The sequence below is a fragment of the Trichogramma pretiosum genome, unplaced genomic scaffold (genome assembly GCF_000599845.2).
Source record: "Trichogramma pretiosum strain Unisexual culture from Peru unplaced genomic scaffold, Tpre_2.0 scaffold4, whole genome shotgun sequence".
NCBI lineage: Eukaryota > Metazoa > Arthropoda > Insecta > Hymenoptera > Trichogrammatidae > Trichogramma > Trichogramma pretiosum.
The window spans coordinates 581,225-600,308 of NW_019641688.1; the positions used below are offsets into that span (position 1 = coordinate 581,225).

Sequence of the window (19,084 nt, forward strand, 5' to 3'; positions counted from 1 at the left end):
CACGAATTGTAATTTGTATTTACAACATGGAAAATGATTCTCAGCGAGAGGTCACAATTAAAAAATGTAATCTATAATCAACTTCTATTTGAAAGCGGAGACTGAGCATTGGGTATGAAAAAGTCCTTGTTACAATTTTATTTTCGAAGTTGCTGTGTGGATATTGGTAGTTCAGCGTTGTAAGAAATCGTGGTGTATTACATTATATTGTCGAGATAATGTTTATAAAAACAACTTGTGTTCATCCATTTGAGAAGTCTTCAAACATTTGATGTGTAAAAATGTGCAAATAAGCGGATGATAAATAAACATTTTCAAGACAAATGAAATAGTTGCTTTAATAATAAAATTGTGTTTATTTTTAAAATTTTATACGAAAAACTCTGAAGCTAAAACTCACCCGCGGAATTGTTCAGTTGATAGTTAGTAAAGTAGGTAACAAATCAATTACTTTCATAATAAAAATCATTTTATTAATTTTTTTGCATGGGAAGATAATAAAAATATCATAAATATTTTTTTCATTCAATATTTCTTTTTAATTTAAAAAAAAGACTTACAGAATCGTCAAAATCGGTAACGTAGAAATCTAACGTTTTTACATGAGGTTACAATTTATGATAAATACCCACCCTCAATATTTAGTTATTGATTTTTTTAAATTATATCAAAATCAATATTTACAATAGAGCTACAGCTATGTTGATAATAATTAAGAATAAAATCGGACTGCAATGAATAGATTTCAGACTCAAACGATCAAGATAATAATTTTAAAAAAAGAGATAAATGAAAAAGAAAACAGAAATAATTGTTAATTAAAAATAACTTATAGTTACACACCCAACTAATGAAACATTAATGAGAATTCCAATTTCTAAAGAACCAATTAATTATGATACATGTACGAAAACATTTGCCTAATTGGACAAGCAATTATTTTCAATGTTTTAAGGGTCATAGGGAATTTTGGAAGCAATCAATATTTATAGTAATAGACTTTTAATATTTTTTTGATTCTCATTTTCATGTTATGAATTATGATGAGCTAATAAGATTAAAAATTCGTTTTAATTTTGTTTTTAATAATAAAAAAAATAATGGTTTAATATTTCAATGCTTGGAAATTGATTGCGTCGAACGAACAGAAAATGCAAACGATTTTCGTAAAAGAGCAAAACATTGCATACAGGGTAAGTTCATGTGAAGCAATAGACCATTTCTTTAATGTTTTTAAAATGTTGTAGCCACGTACTGATAAATGTTTTATACAAAATAACTTGTAAATGCATCCAACCTTTAACTGCAGAAGAGATTTCCATTTAGTTAGTCTTCGTTCTTTCCACAAATTGAATGTTGTTTATTTTGACGTTTCAAATTGAAAAATTGATGATAAAGTGTGTCCAGCTGTTGTTAAGTTTTTATTGAAACAAATCGAAACAATAAGACATGTGTTTTATTTTACACTAGATATCCACATTAACGAGCTAAATCAGTTAAATTTTTTAGTATATTTTTTTTGTACAGTCATAATGCGCCCAAAATACTTTCTTTATGATTAATAATTAATGTTTACATTTACACATTTATACAATTCGGTAACTTGGTTAGTAATATATATTTTATAATAATCATTCATGTTCAACAAGTTTGGCGATATTTATTCGATACATATATTATTTTTTTATTTTTTTCTCTCACTTTGTGATTTACTATTTCAGGCAAAATGAATTTTTCTAAATCATCAAGAAACGTAGTCCGAATCATAATTTTTCGTATTATTTTTGTTAGATAACAAGTTTAATAATTTTGTCCTTCATAGTTGTCAGTATAAACAAATTCATACTCAAATATTGGAAAAGAGTAATTATTTCGACATTTTAAGGTTTGTATGATACATAATTAGATAGGTTTGGTGGTATTTAATAAGATATTAGATGTTAATATAAAAATGTAACAAACATATTTGTACATAAATGTATAAAACTATATAATTCAATACTTTAACATCACAAAAAATTAAGTTCCCATGAGGATTTGTTGCTGGTAATATTGTTTTGATTTACTTTGGGTAATTGTTCATGAAACATGTTGTATAATTTTAGGAGGAAAGACAGCGGTATACTTCTTTCAAAATGATTAATTGACATTTCAATTAATTCATTATTATCTTTAAGTAATCTCTGGAGATCCTCTACCATAATTTAAAAACGAATTCACCATACAAATGAAAATAAGGTTTTGGAAAAATTTCAATTGAAAATTTAATTTTTAAGTTAAATAATGTTCTGCGCTTTAATTGGTTCCCATAAATTATAAATCTGGATATCAGTTCATTTGTTTCTGTAAGTGCACGCGAAGCGCGCTGAAGGGAGCTAGTAAATTCAATTTCATAATTCGTATGAAGATCACTCTTATATTTTTAAGTTTGCGTCTGTTATACATAATAATATTTCTTTTTTGTCGCAGTTGGCATCAATATTATTGTTTAAAATGACTTTTACGTACGTTTATTCTGTCACTTTTTGTTTAGCTATAATTTTTAAAAAAATAGATTTCATCAGTTTTTAACAGTCGCGAATTTACATTTTTTTCTCTAAAACTCAGTGTATTAATATTTTTTGATTCTAGATTTTTTAAATGTTACGAGTGCATTATAAATAAAAATACTGAAAAATATACTTGTTGATTATATGCTCATTTTAGCTGTTCAGTGATTATTTTATCATAAAAATAAATTTCTTTGTCACATTTTGATATATTTCACCAAATACTACTTACTGTGCGTAGAAAAATATTTGATTCTCAGAGATTGAATTTTTGGTCAAGTTTATAATCTGTAACACTAATACATATTCGTGATATATTCATAGTATAGGTGTGTTACTTTAATAATGTTGCGTTTCACGCCTAAACATTTTATTGAATGTTTTTGCCAATACATTATTTATAATTACTTCAGGACACAAGAGACACATATTTTAGTTTTTTTAAAAATTAAGCCACTGAATTTAGGTTGTTTAAAAATTAAATTTAAAATAATAACGTTTAAATAATTAATGATTTTAGAAATGTTACCAAAAATTTTCATTTCAATTTACGATATCTTACATTATTCAACAGTGCTTAAAACACATATATCGCTAATATATTCCTTTCTTAAACTTAAAGTAAATACTATGTTTGTGACAAATTTGTCTAAATGAATGTGCTGTTCAATTCAGTGAGATTTAGCATAGAGTGGGATAGTGAGTGCGAGTTGGTACTTGGGAAGGAAAAAGGTGCAAAAATCATCACAAACATAACTTTAACAGTATTCAATAAAAAAAAAAAGATGGAAATGAAATATACCGGAGGTAACGTGCAGATCGGAGTGATTGGGAGCAAAGGGACGCATTTAAACTTCATAATTGCGAAACTTGTTGACTATCTCGCTCGAGGCTTGATTGTCCCAGTTGAGGTCGCGACGGGCCCCATAATGAATATTTGCGCCACCTTCGCTGGCTCGTCTATTGGCATTAGCTGCCTGCATTTTTGTGCGAGCCACCGGGCTTGCTGAGGAACCTGAAGCACCTTCTTGATCCGGAAGCATGCGATCTTTCGTCTTAGGTGTCGCCCAGTGCATGGACTGAAACAAATGAGAAGCCACTGTTCAACTGTTCTCTTTTTCGAATTTATTAATTATATAAAAAAATGGAAAATATTTGATCGGCATCATTTATGGCTCCCATCATCACAGTTTTATTCTGTTTGCCGTAGTAAATATTCAACTGAATTATTGAAATAAAAAATATGTTCAAAAAATGTGGAACGCTTCACGATTTTGCGTGTCATCCTTGCGCAGGGGCCATGCTAATCTTCTCTGTATCGTTCCAATTTTAGTATATGTACTGCCGAAGCAAGTACGCACAGTATGGGAGACAGGCATCTTATATAGTAATCTAGGTCTTTTTCCAGCCACTTGCGGGATCGTAGCATGCGACACCTAGTGGTACACTAGCAACTATAGTACCGGTTCATGAGCATCGTAGCAGTCGAAATAACAATATGCATGGGACATTAGAGTAGGGGATAGATACAAAAATGTAGAAATTGAGATCGTCTGGTTGCATAATATAGGCGAGTATCAAAAATTCGAAGCTAGACGACTTTTTTTTAATTTTGGAAAGTCCATACTTTTATAAATATTAAACTTAAGGTCTTGCAATTTTTTTTCTAATTTGTTTTAAAAAATGAATTTAATAAACTATTAAAGCCGGAATGTAAGACAATTCAAGATAAACTTTTAGGAATTTGAAAGAATTTCTTAAAAGTATTTACTCATATTTTTCATACATTAAACAAAACCTCAAATTATAAAATGTTTTTAATATATTAAGTTGCTTCTGTAATAATCATCGGGAAATAATATTTTTAATTTTAACATAATAAAAAAACTTGTACTCTCCGAGCACACTTGGAGGGTGTGGAGCAGTTCAAGGCGCAAGTCTCTTGTGGTTTCTAGTAGAGGCACAAAAGACAGGGCTTTATAGAGTAATACAATTGTTGTTTAAAAAAATATGAATATCTAACAAATTAAAAATTATCCAGAGATACACGTGGTCAATGCACTAATTTTATGTTTCTCAACGTTTCGCTGCAGTACGTGTGTAGATTTTATTTATTTACACTCAATAATACTTGATATACGTTGACGTACGCGTGCGAGTGTAGTCTTATGCAATGCACTGTACACAGCAAAAACTATGCGATAGTGTGCACGTGTATGTATCTGAGTTCTATTTATAACGTCATTTACCTGATGCCCCGCACACGCCGTTTTCAATGAAACTTCAGCAATCGATATTTGCTCTAAGCCTCCTCCAACTCCTTTTACCCTCGCTACTATCTATCATCATAGAATCTATCATAGAACCATAAGATTTTGGTTAACGTTATTTTTTTGTGCGAGTATCGCAAAATCGAATTACAAGTTGGATAATTCATTGAGCAAATTTGTTCCTTTTTCTTCCAGGAAACTGAAGAGCTTTCATCCGTCGCGTCAAGGCATGCACATGTAAATAAAGTACGAGGCTACGAATAACTTGTTTAGATCCTCGGGCGTATAAATAGAAAGCTTTTTCTACGAAGAAAAATTGTAAGTTTACTCTGCTGATGATGCACTGCATCTCAGATTTTTTTTCATTTCTTGTTATAGAGTTATATGCACGCGACTCTTCTAAATGATGAGCACGCTTGAATTTCATAATCAATCTTCGATATTAAGTATAATAATTTTTACTTTTTGTAATGAGTTTTTCTTTTAAAACTTGATAATGCAAGGAAGTAATAAAAACATTTTTACCATCCATCTTTTTTAAAATTCGATCTTAATCTAATTTGGAAAGATTAATATGAAAACTAATTATTTTAGTAAACAAGGAAAAGAGTGAAAGCGTCGAAATGATTTAGTTTATGTCTTCTCATAACCTACTAGTCCTTCAACAATGCTTACTTTTTAGCATAAAAAATCATTATTTTCAATTTTCAGAGACCCACTTTTACTTGAAATTGCACATGAGATACCATCTACGAAAAATTATGCGGTTGCTCTCTTCAACGTCAAGCTAGAAAAGCTGAATTTATTCTTTGCAAGCTCGCTATTTTTTACAGATCGAAAACAGATTTTTAACGAGAAATTTTTTGGTATACTTCGGTAATTGTTTCGCATTCAGACGCATATTCACATTAAAACTTCATGTGCAGCTAAATGGAAGAAAGGCCAGTGAAAATTTCCCTTTAAAAAAACAATAGCCAATTGAGCGTATTTTCAATTTCAATTTCGGAAAAGTGGCGCAAAAATTACATTGCACTTAGTTGAGCAAACACACGAGTACAAGCGCAAGTGTATACACGTATACGCAAGTAATCAAAGTTATATCCGTGTAATTTCAAGCTATCGGATGGTTGTACGGTATATCTGCAACTGAAATGGAATAGCATCCTATTACATGTCCTCGTATGCAAACATCCCTATTAACACGTCCGTTGATGTACATCCAATCTCTGACAATGCCGATTGTTAACAATTTGAAATATTGTTTTGGATGTTGTTTTGGATGGTATTATGTTGCTATGCTTTTACGCGAAAAAACGAAATATTCACTTTTCACTGCATAAAGGGAGAGAGAAAATGGTATTTACCTGATGCACGTGCTCCTTCATGCCCAGCCACTGTTTGTAACTGATGGCGATGCCGCTGTTTCGCCATTTGTCGTAATTACTGCGTTTTTCCGGATCGCAAAGTGTCTCCTTGGCATGCTGAAACAGGGCAAAAAAGAAAATGTGATGTATTATAGAGCGATATGTAATGGAGAAAAAAAAACATTCATACGCCCACGCCTGTAAGGTGCGATCGCCTATAGCACTGAGTATGATCGATAGCTTTGTGAATGACTATAGATGTAAAAAAGTAGATAAAGATGAGATCTATCGGAAAAATCGCATACATAAAGGTGAGATTGTACTATTGAATGTTTTTTGCATGCATATATCAAAGGCGTTCATTCATTCATAATTTATGAACGAGGCGTATCAATCGTGATTTTTTTCACTACTTTTTGTTGTTAGGTATTGTTGCTTTTTGCAGTAAATTCAGCGACGTTATGTTGCTTAATGATGTAACAGACTGGTGGGTTCGTTCGCACATATACATTTATTTTTAATGGTCTTGACTCGTGCGTTTATTTGTCGCGGTTAAATTGCGATCGTATAAATTAATTACACGGAACGCGGAATACACTCACACGAGCTCTATATACTCGTTAATTTTTTTTTTTTTTTCACGATAACTCTTTTAATTGGAATTAACAATAGAATCTATCTTTCTTCCCATCGATTTTTACGATCTTCGCAGCAGTGACTATAAAAAAAAAATAAATGGCGAGATCCAGAAAAATTTTTAACACAATTTTATCTGTGTCGAGTGGGTGGAAATTTGAATCGTAAAATTAGGAGAAGTAGATTAATACTGTATATATAGAGATACACCAAAATTACTCTTCACACTTCTTTAGTTATATGAATTTGTCAGAAGATAGGCTGGCAATTTATTGAATAAAAAAGTAATGTAAGTTTTAGTGGAGCTTACGACTCAATAACGATATTGATTGTTAAAGTCCATGGGCAATTATGACCCGAGAATATACTATACGGAGCCCATAATTTCAATCATTGAGGCTTAAGGCGATAGCTGGTAGTTTGATGAAATCTTCGTAAACGCGAATCCATTTTACATTATCTTGATCGAGGTGATATTGAAAACCGATACAATAATTAAAAGATATTTAGCGATAAATGTACTCCCTACAGTGCTACGACTGAAAGAGTGATGTTACAATATGCAAGCTCTGGAAGCAATTCGATCAATTTTTCAAATTAACTGCGTAACTGTGGTATAGCTGAGAAGGTGAAAGCCCAGGGTCACTGTGAGAGCAATTTTAATAACAACGGTTGTGTAAAACAATCCATATATGTCAAAAAAATTTTTAACCAAAATCACTGTTTATCATTTAGAAAAATAAAGTTAATAGTTTGTATTATCTACTGCGATTTCAAAAAGGGTTTGGCTTTTCAGGGAAAAAATTCGTACATAAAACTCGAAAAATCTCCAGGATTTCGTGTAAGAATTTTTCCCAGACTAGACGTTTTGTTTGAAATAATACCATCAAAAAGCAGACAACGATTATTTTATTTGCACAAAGATTTTCATATTCTTTAAATTTATTTGAATTGATTTTTTTTCAAAGTGTTGCATATGTTTGTATTTTCTTTTAACCCATGATCCGTGCAACACGACCTCTTATGTTTATTTAGATTTTTCACCGCAAAATCTCTAATACTATACACAGCTTCTCTCTTTCGGATTATTTGTACGCTGCACGAATCGAATCGCAATGTGTACCTAACTAATGGAAATCCCGAGAATCTACACATACAGGAATTCAAAACATTTTTTACACAACTTTCTTTTTAAAAAAATAAACCCGATACATGGTTAAAATAGGGAAAAAGGGAATAAAAATCGACGAGTTATTAAACATCGAGCGTACAGTGGTATTCATCAGGTAAGCGCCACGCAGATCATAATACAGCGTGTTGGGGAGCAATTTATGTACAGAAATATACAAAATACACATCGCGCACAATGGCTAGCGACGTCATTTTCGCATATGTAATGCACGTATATCTATGTATGATGTATTATACTTCCAAATACCACCGACGAGAATGAATGTAACTTCAACAACATTGACAATAGCTGCTTTACAGAAAGCGCACGGGGCAGCTGTACGACAGCCGCGTAATTAAATCTGCGTTCATGTGCAGCTTTCGGCTGTTAATGCCTGGAAAATTGCCCGTGAGAAGTCCGTGAGCAGCGGGACAATATAGGTATCTATGCATTATGTAACACAGACAGTATGCACAGCATACATCTGCATGAGCTCAGCGAGTTGCTCGTGACGTTCTGGCTACTATCTATACACTCCCTTTCAATTTATGCTGCGTATAATATACCGAGGCAGCGAGAATTTCGCCAACTTCTCTCGTCGGTGGTGGTGGCGGCGGCGGCGCCTCCTCTCTTTGTAGAGTTAAACTCGCGATGCGTTTACACGCGGCCCGGGTGCAAGGCCGAAGAGATATGACAGGAAGCGCCGCGGCAGCGAGCGAATTAAATATTTTCGCAATTAGCAAGGAAAGTCATCAAGAGAGAGAGAAGCAAGCGAGCAAGCGGAGCAGGACTTTTGATCAAATTTGATGAAACCTCTACGCGATCGGTGTAATTGAAAAGTCAAGGTAGTGAAGGAAAAATAAGCGTATTACCGTACAAAGATCAGATAGCGCGCTAGTCATTATAGATATATTAATCACATAGCTTGCTTTTCTCGTCCCTGCTATGTGCACACGGGGCAAAGGGGACGTATTGCATAATTTTACGCATCCGTAATTTTGAAATACGACGCTTTTCGCACATTAGACTGCGCCGAGAGCTGCATCGCTTACGCATATTTGCTCACGTCGTAATACGCAGAAAATACAGATCATATTCATTCTTACAGATGAAAAGTCGAAATACAGAGAAAGAGAAAGAGAGAATAATGAGTAGTGGATCAATGTAAAACGCACATATTGATAAATTTCTGGCACATATTTGCGAATTCATATTTGCGAAGGCATAAATTGTTGAAAGCTCGAGCGAGCTTTCGTGTTTCACAATTTTTCGCGCTCACGATTTATGTTGACAAACAATGCGTGTTTATAAATATGCATAAAGTTGATCGATGTATAATTAATTATTGTACATATTCATTGTAAGCGCGCGACGGTTTGCGGCCGTGAGTTTTACGTGAATAATATGCTCTCGAGCTTTTCGTCGAGCAGCAGATTTCGTCGTCAAAAGTTTTAAAAAACTTTTTTGCGTGAAAAACAGAAAGGAAAAAAAAGCAGAATAAAAGTAAGCGATAATTTCTCGAATAAAAGAGGATTCTGAAATTGGACCACTTTTACGCGCACTGAAAATTGCAGATGAAAAAAAAGTTAAAAATCGAGCTTTGACGTCCTTCGAAAGACGACTTGAGCGCGATATAAGGAAAATATATATCCGAATAATAATGCAAAATGACGAGCTCTGAATAATGAATCTTTTGTTTCTTTCAGAATTTCGCTCTACCTCTCTTATTTCACTCTGCATGATAGCTTTGTTTATTATATCCTGCACCAGTCGCGTATAAAATACTCTCTGCATGCATGTGCGGCAGAGGTGGTGGCTGTGCCTGCTCGTCAAGTGTCAGGCTCGAGATACAATGCTCGCGCATTTCATACTTTAGTGAATTAAATTTTGCGTTATTCTAATTCCGGATTAGTAAACACTTCATTGCTCCACCAAGCGAACAAGCATTTATTATGCGCTCGACTAGCACCAGACAAATATCGCAATTTTAATAATATAATCTACTCCCAGGTGTATTGTTGAAACTTGCCCTAGCGCGCGTTTCGCGCGGCAGGTACAACAAAATCACGTATTCAATTTCAAAGAAATTATCGCAATACACAGGCAAACGCACGCGTGTATATATACGCGTGTTTGTATACTTATATATGGCATGACCCATATTTTGTGATAGACACCTGTGTGTGTATACGTGCGAAAGCGCGAATGAAATACGAAGCTCCCAGTGGGCTTTAGTCCTTTGTGCAGCCCCAAACGCTCGTCGTGGTTCTTTATAATTTTCATTCTCGTTACATAAAAAAAACGGAGAAAAAAAATAACTCGACAAGTTAATTTTTCGTGCTTTTCTTCGCGCGTGCCTCGCGATAAATTAATATTTCACCAGCGGGTAAAAGATCTATGCTTCGAAAAAAGCTCGCTCGAGCTCGCCGTCATCCAGTTGAAGCTCCGTCTTGAAATTTATATTACTAGCTTATATTCCTTTGAAACGTGCAAGTTTTACATCTTGTTACAAGTGGGGACGTCAAGGAGATTGACGCGCAAAAATGCTGCCCACGATCGTGAAACCTCCTCTCCATTGACGTTCGCGTTCTTTGCTAGTTGAGCTTTTCAATCTTTTGCCTTCGCTAAAAAAGCTCGTTAATACTCTGAACGCGTTTAAATGCGACCCTCTCTCTGCACCCACACCCTAACGAATTCACATGCACACGCACATTCTCACTGAAGATTTAATTAACTATATCCTCGAGCTTATCTCTCGTCAGCTCGACAAACAAGCCACACACGCGCGCGCGCGAGCTCGCTCTATTTAAATTATTATTGTTTTGGATTATAGTCGGATATATATACCGCTGACGAGATATTTAGAAAAGGAGCAACGACAATGATAATAACAAAAATAACAACAACACAATATGTCTAATCGATTTTGTACCGAGGCTCATGCATCGGAGGTTTATTGTTGCTGCTGCCTCCCGATATCTGCTGTCCTCCCTCTCGCTTTTACTCGGCACATGTAGGAACCGAACAAGCCTTGAACATCCGGCAATAATACACATGGACAACACAGAAGCTGTGTAGGCGTTGAAGCACGAGCTCAACCTATATACGTTGTAACATACGTGTACGTGTACGTATTTAGCAGCCTGGGATCGCGTGGGCACATGCTGATAGAGCAAAAAAGAAAGTTCGAACATTGAGCTTCAATTAATTATAGCTTCGCGACTGAGCTTTATTGTATTTATTGTTTATCGGTTTATTAACTGTATTAATACCGCTATCGATCAATAGAGCTTCGCTCGCAGTTCTATCTGCGTCACATAGTAAACTTGACGACGAGAGAGAGAGCGGGACTTTTTTTACTCCCCCGAGTCGCGAGGGCACGTATAAAACCATTTACAAGCACGAAACGAGCAATCATCGGTGGTAAAATTAAAATGTTAATTCATTCGTAAGACAGGTTATTTTTCCTGCCTCGAGAATCAATTGAGTGAAATAACTTACTTTCAGTTGTTGGAACTTGGCTTCGGCCTCCTTGTTACCCTCGTTTTTGTCCGGATGATACTGTAACGCCAGAGCTTTGTATTCCGCCGTTATCTGTTCGATCTGTGAAAAGTCGAAGAGAGAAAAAAAACGGTGAAAAAAAGTTGACGAGAGATAGTCAATCTGCTTCACAAACTGATATTAATTAACTTTTTCTACTCTTTTTAGTATACGGAAAATCTATTTCTATCGGGTAGAGGATACATAATAGAGAGCTAACTGAGTTAATGGCACACGGGCGACGAAAATTTTATTGAATTACGAAAAACCATAGCTGCGAGATCACGCTGCTGAATTTCAATGAAAATAAGCATGGTTAAAATAGCTCAAAGGCAGATCGAATATTGGCGACGGCGATTTCCATTTTTGATAAACAGATTAAAGGGCTTCTGGCTTTGGTGTAATATTCGAAAAATGAAAAATTCAAAAGGAAAAAATTGATTGACTTTGATCGACGCAGAATTACAGTCGCGTGTCCCTTCGACGCCCGATATGCCACTTTCGTGTGAATGCATATACGAGTAGCTAGTATAGAAGCGAAAAAATTAAAAGTGCTCCCCGAGAGTATACACCGTCGAACTATTAATTGCCACGCTTCAAAACGGACGTGATCAGAAAAATTGTGATAAATGGGTACATCGAAATTCAATGGCAAAGTTAATTCATTAAATGGGAAACATTTTTATTCATCGCTGCACTGTTGTTGTTGCACGCGTCTTATCGTTATTGATGGGTTATTCTATTTTATTCTTTTTTTTTCAAGCTCGTTATACCGCGAGCATGATCATAAATCACGATTGGCATTTACGTAACTAATAAGCGCGATGCGTCAGGCTGCAGCAGCGACAGCGTGATACTTTGATATCGCATGCTGCCGTTATATTATTCTTTTTTTTTCATGCAGTAAAATTTCATTTATGTTTTGTTCGCAGTTTCATGATATTAATATTTATTTTCGCGTAAGTAGAGTGCATTGAAATTGAAAAAAATAAAGCTGCGTAAATACTGGGTATTTGTGTGCACTCGCGTTCCCTTCAATTCTTCTCCGTGCCCACTCGGTCTCAGTAGGAAAATAATAAAAAAATTTCATTAAAAGTTGGACTGCATTCTTGCGAATGTTAGGTCTGGTAAACAGCAATTAATTTGATACGAAAAAGTTACTCGAGCGAAATTTCGTTGCTTTTTTTGCATGAATGAGTAGGCACTCAAAAATCTAATGTTAGCACAGCGCGGGATATAAATTGCAAGATATTCAAGTAAACAATTAATATTACAATATAAACACGACACGCCACCGCTTTTGAAAGAAACTCGAGACACGTCGTGCAAATTACACGAGTACGCAGCGTAAATATTTAACCAAAATTGTAATTACAGACTCGTATGTATAATATATAATCGTAGTACACACGATGAGTGTTTAAGAAATTACACGCGAGAAGCTCTTATCACGCTTAAAGCTTCTCAAGTGCCTTGACATACCGGTAATACAATTGCATGTAAAGTCTCCGTACCCTTTAGCTCACTCGAGCGCGTTCTGCAATGCACTCACAGACGTCCCTTAATAATGGTTTAGAGTGTATACATGTAATAATACGGGCGTAAGTATGTGTATTTATACTAAGCTGTCACTGTGTACGCGCGCAACGCGACTCGAATTTAAACCGCGAGGAATTTTCAATGGAAGTCGCAAATTACTATTTTAAACTTTTCAAATTGCTCGAGGTTGACGCGCGAACAATATTATGTATGTATATATTGGTACGCGATCGCGCATTCCGGCACGTACTAAGCAAGTTTCCTATATTAAAAATTGTCTTCTAATTGGGAAAATTCATTTAATCTAAAATTATACCAGAGAAAATATAAAATTACAATTGTTATTATTTACCGTTGATGACTCGTCGCAGCCCAACAACTTGTAATAATCCTCGTCTTCGCTCTTCTTGTAATCGAGAACGTCTTCGATGCTCATGTTGTCAACCTGTTGACCCTCTCTGCAGCGATGTAGGTACGTGTGTTTATATACTCGTTGTTGCGCTTACTGCGGCTAGGCTGCTGCTTCGAGCTCCACTAAAACACTGGCCTGTTAAAAGAAAAAAAGCCGCGCAAAGATTATAAACCAACTGATTCGACTTTATTTAGCGTGGGGGTGGATTATACGACAAAAATAATTTATCGTTTCTTTATCTGGCCCGATCTATGTGCGTGGAGCACACAAACACGCGACGTCGAGTTACAGCGAAAAAAAACTTTTATTTATTATTGCATCCGACGTATATTTATCGTTCCGAGTTTATTTGCCTCGCGTTATTATTATTTTTTTTTAACGCACAAGTTTAATAGATTCGTATACTGTTGCTTGGGGGGCTGCTCCGGGTTGGGTGGACGATTACGCGTCGAAAGCTCGTTGTGTTCTGCTTATCATCGAACGGCGACGTGCTCATGAAGACTGAAAGCTCGCACTAACATTCGAAGGAAAAGAGGCGCGAGTTCCCGGGAAATATCGGACGGTTGCGCGCGCGCGAGAGAGAGTGAGCGAGAGAGGCACAGAGACTGACTTGCACTCGCTCGTATATACAGACACTCGCACTCACACACACACACACACACACACACATACACCCACGCAAAGGTGCCACACACGCGCACAGAGGAAAGCCACTGATCGATTTTCTCTCTCTCTCTCGCTACTGCTGCTGCTGCTGCTGCTGCTGTTGCTGCTGCTATTATATAGCCGACGGTTAAAGGGGTAGTAGGCTATATGGACTCTGGCGTATATATATACAGATGCTCTACTGCACGCAGCGGTGCATTATGTGTACGTGATATAGATATATCGCGGCTGAGCCTTGATCGCAGGACGATTTTTCGCGTGCCTACATATGACGTATGCGTGCAAAATATTAAGTATGCAGCAATATACTAGTGACGACTCAAACAAGGAATTTCTATATAGAATATTGGACGCAGTACTGTATGGGCGATACTGTTTTGTGTACTTTGGGTTAATTGGATCGATCGATCGATCTACGCTCGCATGTGCAAACGTTAATTCAAATGAAATTTCAAACAGTGTACTCACAGACGCGATTTCGGGATTCAAGTTTGCTTAACCTTCTAATTTTTTCTCTCTCTCACTCTCCTCTCTTTTTTTAATCATTCACTAACGGCCTTCGCGCTAGTTAGTGAGCGAGGCACAGACAGCGTATAAGAGGAGCTGCACGCAGGCACTGCTGCTGTTAATAGACGCAGATTTCTTATTTAGGACTTTAGAATCGAGTTTTAGGATAAAAAGAAAATGGGTCAAATGAAATAATTGCGCCGCGCGCTGCAACTGTACTTTACGTCGCTCGAGACTTCATACATACGCAGATTTTTCTTTTACTTTTTTTTTAACTCTTTTTTTATTTTCATTCAAGTACATCTTTGATTGAGGCAAAACGAGTGAGCAACTCTTCATTTTTTTTCTCCTTCTCTTTTTCGCGTATAGCTTGTGTGTGTGTACGTATGTGGCAGTTGATAATCACTGCACCGAATAAAAATACGTTATATACGTATATCAATATAATACACACTGAGTTTACTTATATGGAAGCCGCTTTATATGGAAAAATTCATTACACCGTGTAAAAGTCGCATGAGCGGCTTACGTATACAACGTACCGTTGGCCAATCTAGCCGGATAAAAATATAACGATAATCGTTCAGACGTGCGTCGCGCGCATTGCGAGATTTTCCTCGAGTTGCACTTTGACGCTGCTGCGATTTTTACAGTGGAGGTATATAAAAACGCACACGCGTGCAAAAGTTTTAGATATAGGTATATGCTCCTCTTTTTTTTCTTCTCGCGATTGTCGACACGTGTGCGCGTGCGGGTTCAGGGTAACTTTTTTTTCCTCGCTCGATTGGTCTTATCAAGTGATCATCGATTCGATCCATACGGGTTTATTCATTATTTCGTTGTATTATTATATACCTGATGTAAAATACGGAGTATATACTGTATAGAGCAGAAAAAAAACTTTTACACTCGCGCACCACAACGTAATTTCACGCACTGCCGAATACTTTCATATGCTGAAACACTCGCGGCATTTCACTATACACATCTGGCCGCTGCGTATGTACACTTGCCGTCGTCGATTGCTCGCACGGTATCTCCGTGCGCTAACGATAACGCGATCTTTAAATCCATCTGGTTTCAAGCGGTTGCTCGTATATATTTCAATTTATTTGTAGATCTAACTGTACATAACGCACGTTTTGGGGCACAATTCACAAACGTCAGTGCAGCAAGCGGTCCGTGCAGCACGGCACGGCACGTGTTAAAACGCAAACGCTTTTGACAATCAATCCGCAGACGCGCGTCAACAGCAGCAGTCGCAACTGACGCTCGCGCAAATTTCCGCAGACGACGACGGGAAACCAGCCAGACGTATAACACGAAGACTTTCACTCGAGCCGCGGAGGCGACTCTCCTCGAGTTTTATGCAATATTAAAACGGCAGCAGCAGCTCTTGGGAGCGGGGGGGTCTTGGGTGTATATATCATATATACGCTCGCTGTGTGATACGGCAAAGATCATTAGCGACCTTGTACCGCTACTGCTGCTGCTGATGTGAATGTACGTGTTGGTGTTTACGTATGTGTAGACAAACACACAGACACTTGCACACAGAGAGAATCAGGATTGCTAGTTTAATATACTAGCAAGTGTTTGCGTTTAAGCTGGAACAACAAGTAGAAGGGGCCTTGCTCCGTTGCTGCCGCGCCGTTACATCATCCCGGAGTCGATGTTGATTTTAAACAACTCTGATGTACGTATGTATACATCGCGTAAGTTTTTATCATCGTGCATGTAACGCTCATTAATGCCAGTTGGATTACTGCTCTGCTATTCAAATTGAACCTCAAGGGATTGCGAAAAAAAAAATTCGAAAAATTTTTTCGAATTAGTAAGTGTTTCGAATCAAACAGATTAATAACAACGATGAAAAAGAACGAAATAATATTACAACTTTTTCTTACGTTAAAAATGTATTCCTCGGTAGTCATTAGAAGAATAACCTAGAGTCTTGTTAAATTTTTTTTTCATATTATAGTAATCGGAAATTTTTTTGCCACTTGCGGATTTTCAGTGCCCCATCTGTTGATGAAATCCAAAAGTTCATAATCAAAAATTACATTCTCGATCGCGATAAATCTTGTGACAATAAACAGCAAATTTTGGAATATAAATCCTTACATTTTCCTTCAAACCAAATAACAACATTGAAACAAGACGTAAAACGATAAAAACATTGCATCACACAAAATGCTCCGTCTCGTTCACGAAATTATACATTTCAGAAAAAAGCGAAGCGGAACATTCTGTGTGCGATGCAGTGCCGCGCGGTTTTGAAGACAAAATAACGAGTTGCGTACTTGAAAATTTTTTTTACACACGAAAAATCGAAGGCAAGCTGCAATATTCGCTAGTTCAATCATGAATGCATGTACGTACGTATGCGTGTGCGCTCATGAAATTTACGCTCAAGCTCTTTGCAAATTGACAGCATCGCTCGCACACAAACGCACGGGCAAGTTCGTGTATTATACACACATAATGCATGTATGCACCGGCCTGTGGTTACATTCGATTGATTACTTATATACTAAATTGAAGTGCGCACGCCTATATATATCCAGCAGCTCGTCCGGCACTCAAAGCTAGTAGCTGTTTATTGCTTTTATACGTGCACACACATGCGCAAATACACACGAATACATCAATAGCAGTTTAGTCTATAGCATCCACCTCTCTCTCTATGTCTCTCCTTTTATATATGGGTCAAAATAATACTTTTTTACAAAACCGTGCGCACGTATGTCACCGATCTTGACGCGCTTTTGGTATGTTATAGTACATGGAAAAAAGGTCCCAAAAAAAAATTTTTAGACCCCCTCCCCCCTCCTACCCCCCACTTCCGGTATAAACGTCCATTTTCGATCTATATTTTTTCTGAGGACATGAAGCAAGTAAAAAATCTGAAAAAATTCATAAAAATACTTTTCCACAATCCAAACAACCTTGAATTTTTTCAGATTTTTTGAGTGCTTCAGGCCTTCAGATAAAATCATTGAAAATTTCAAAAATCGAGATACGGCGGTATGAGCCGATGTAGTACTCGGAAATTTTTTCAGTTATTTTTCGCATTAAAAAACATAACCTCAATTTTTTTCAGATTTTTTCAGATTACCTAACGCACCTTTTGAAGCCAAAAACCGATTTTTTTGACGAAAATAATTTTTTTAGGACAGTACGGAGCCTCGAAAAATCTGAAAAAAATTTTTTCTTGTTTTTTTCATCAAAATACGTAATCTCAAATTTTTTCAGATTTTTTAATTGAAGGCGATAGCTTCTAGGGCCGAAAAATGCTATTTTTAACAAAAAATGGTTCCTAGAACCCGATGGTTCCGGTGAAAAAATTTGAAAATATTTTTTTTGAATTCCTTGTCAAATTTTAATAAATTTTGACCGTTTCAAAAGTTCGATTGAAGCTTCCTAGCTCATTTTAGAGCAGGACAAAGATTAGTGCAAAATATCTGAAGACGTTTCTGAAGACATTAAGGAATGATAAAACTCGTTTGATGCTCTAAAATGAGCTAGGAAGCTTCAATCGAACTTTTGAAACGGTCAAAATTTATTAAAATTTGACAAGGAATTCAAAAAAAATATTTTCAAATTTTTTCACCGGAACCATCGGGTTCTAGGAACCATTTTTTGTTAAAAATAGCATTTTTCGGCCCTAGAAGCTATCGCCTTCAATTAAAAAATCTGAAAAAATTTGAGATTACGTATTTTGATGAAAAAAACAAGAAAAAATTTTTTTCAGATTTTTCGAGGCTCCGTACTGTCCTAAAAAAATTATTTTCGTCAAAAAAATCGGTTTTTGGCTTCAAAAGGTGCGTTAGGTAATCTGAAAAAATCTGAAAAAAATTGAGGTTATGTTTTTTAATGCGAAAAATAACTGAAAAAATTTCCGAGTACTACATCGGCTCATACCGCCGTATCTCGATTTTTGAAATTTTCAATGATTTTATCTGAAGGCCTGAAGCACTCAAAAAATCTGAAAAAATTCAAGGTTGTTTGGATTGTGGAAAAGTATTTTTATGAATTTTTTCAGATTTTTTACTTGCTTCATGTCCTCAGAAAAAATATAGATCGAAAATGGACGTTTATACCGGAAGTGGGGGGTAGGAGGGGGGAGGGGGTCTAAAAATTTTTTTTTGGGACCTTTTTTCCATGTACTATAACATACCAAAAGCGCGTCAAGATCGGTGACATACGTGCGCACGGTTTTGTAAAAAAGTATTATTTTGACCCATATATATTATATATATATACGTGTAAGCGACAGCTTTTGCCCATGCTACAAAAGCTCTGTACTTTGCACTCAATACCTTGGACTGGCTCCGGTGAGTTTTCTTTGTTATTCTCGTCGTCCGATACACTTGTACACATACACACATACACACACGTGAACTTCTCTCTCAGTCTCCTCTAATACA

At 36.1% G+C, this 19,084-nt stretch overlaps 1 protein-coding gene and 1 non-coding gene across 3 annotated transcripts; both read right to left on the reverse strand.

Moving 5' to 3' along the window:
- Positions 1 to 3,021: 3,021 nt before the first annotated feature.
- On the reverse strand, positions 3,022 to 15,967 carry LOC106656330 (J domain-containing protein). Of its 2 annotated transcripts, none has more exons than XM_014377254.1 (5): positions 15,510 to 15,967; positions 13,422 to 13,616; positions 11,492 to 11,593; positions 6,184 to 6,300; positions 3,022 to 3,628 (listed from the first exon to the last, which is right to left on the reverse strand). In XM_014377254.1, the coding sequence occupies exons 2-5, from the start codon at positions 13,503 to 13,505 to the stop codon at positions 3,398 to 3,400; spliced, it is 534 nt and encodes a 177-aa protein (XP_014232740.1). In that variant the 5' UTR covers positions 13,506 to 13,616; positions 15,510 to 15,967; the 3' UTR covers positions 3,022 to 3,397. The 2 variants fall into 2 exon arrangements, with proteins under 2 accessions (XP_014232740.1, XP_014232739.1); XM_014377253.2 differs by lacking the exon at positions 15,510 to 15,967 and adding an exon at positions 13,866 to 14,057.
- Positions 3,800 to 3,906, reverse strand: LOC111694263. The gene has a single exon (XR_002763587.1). It is a non-coding gene; the product is annotated as a U6 spliceosomal RNA (small nuclear RNA).
- Positions 15,968 to 19,084: the final 3,117 nt, after the last annotated feature.

What these genes read in the sequence shown, in the direction of transcription:
- LOC106656330 (XM_014377254.1), bottom strand. Translation starts at nt 13,505, where the DNA reads ATGAGCATCGAAGACGTTCTCGATTACAAGAAGAGCGAAGACGAGGAT. An exon ending in GCTGCGACGAGTCATCAACG is followed by an intron (nt 11,594 to 13,421) that starts GTAAATAATAAC and finishes GACTTTTCACAG; the next exon opens with ATCGAACAGATAACGGCGGA. An exon ending in TGAAGGAGCACGTGCATCAG is followed by an intron (nt 3,629 to 6,183) that starts GTAAATACCATT and finishes CATTTGTTTCAG; the next exon opens with TCCATGCACTGGGCGACACC.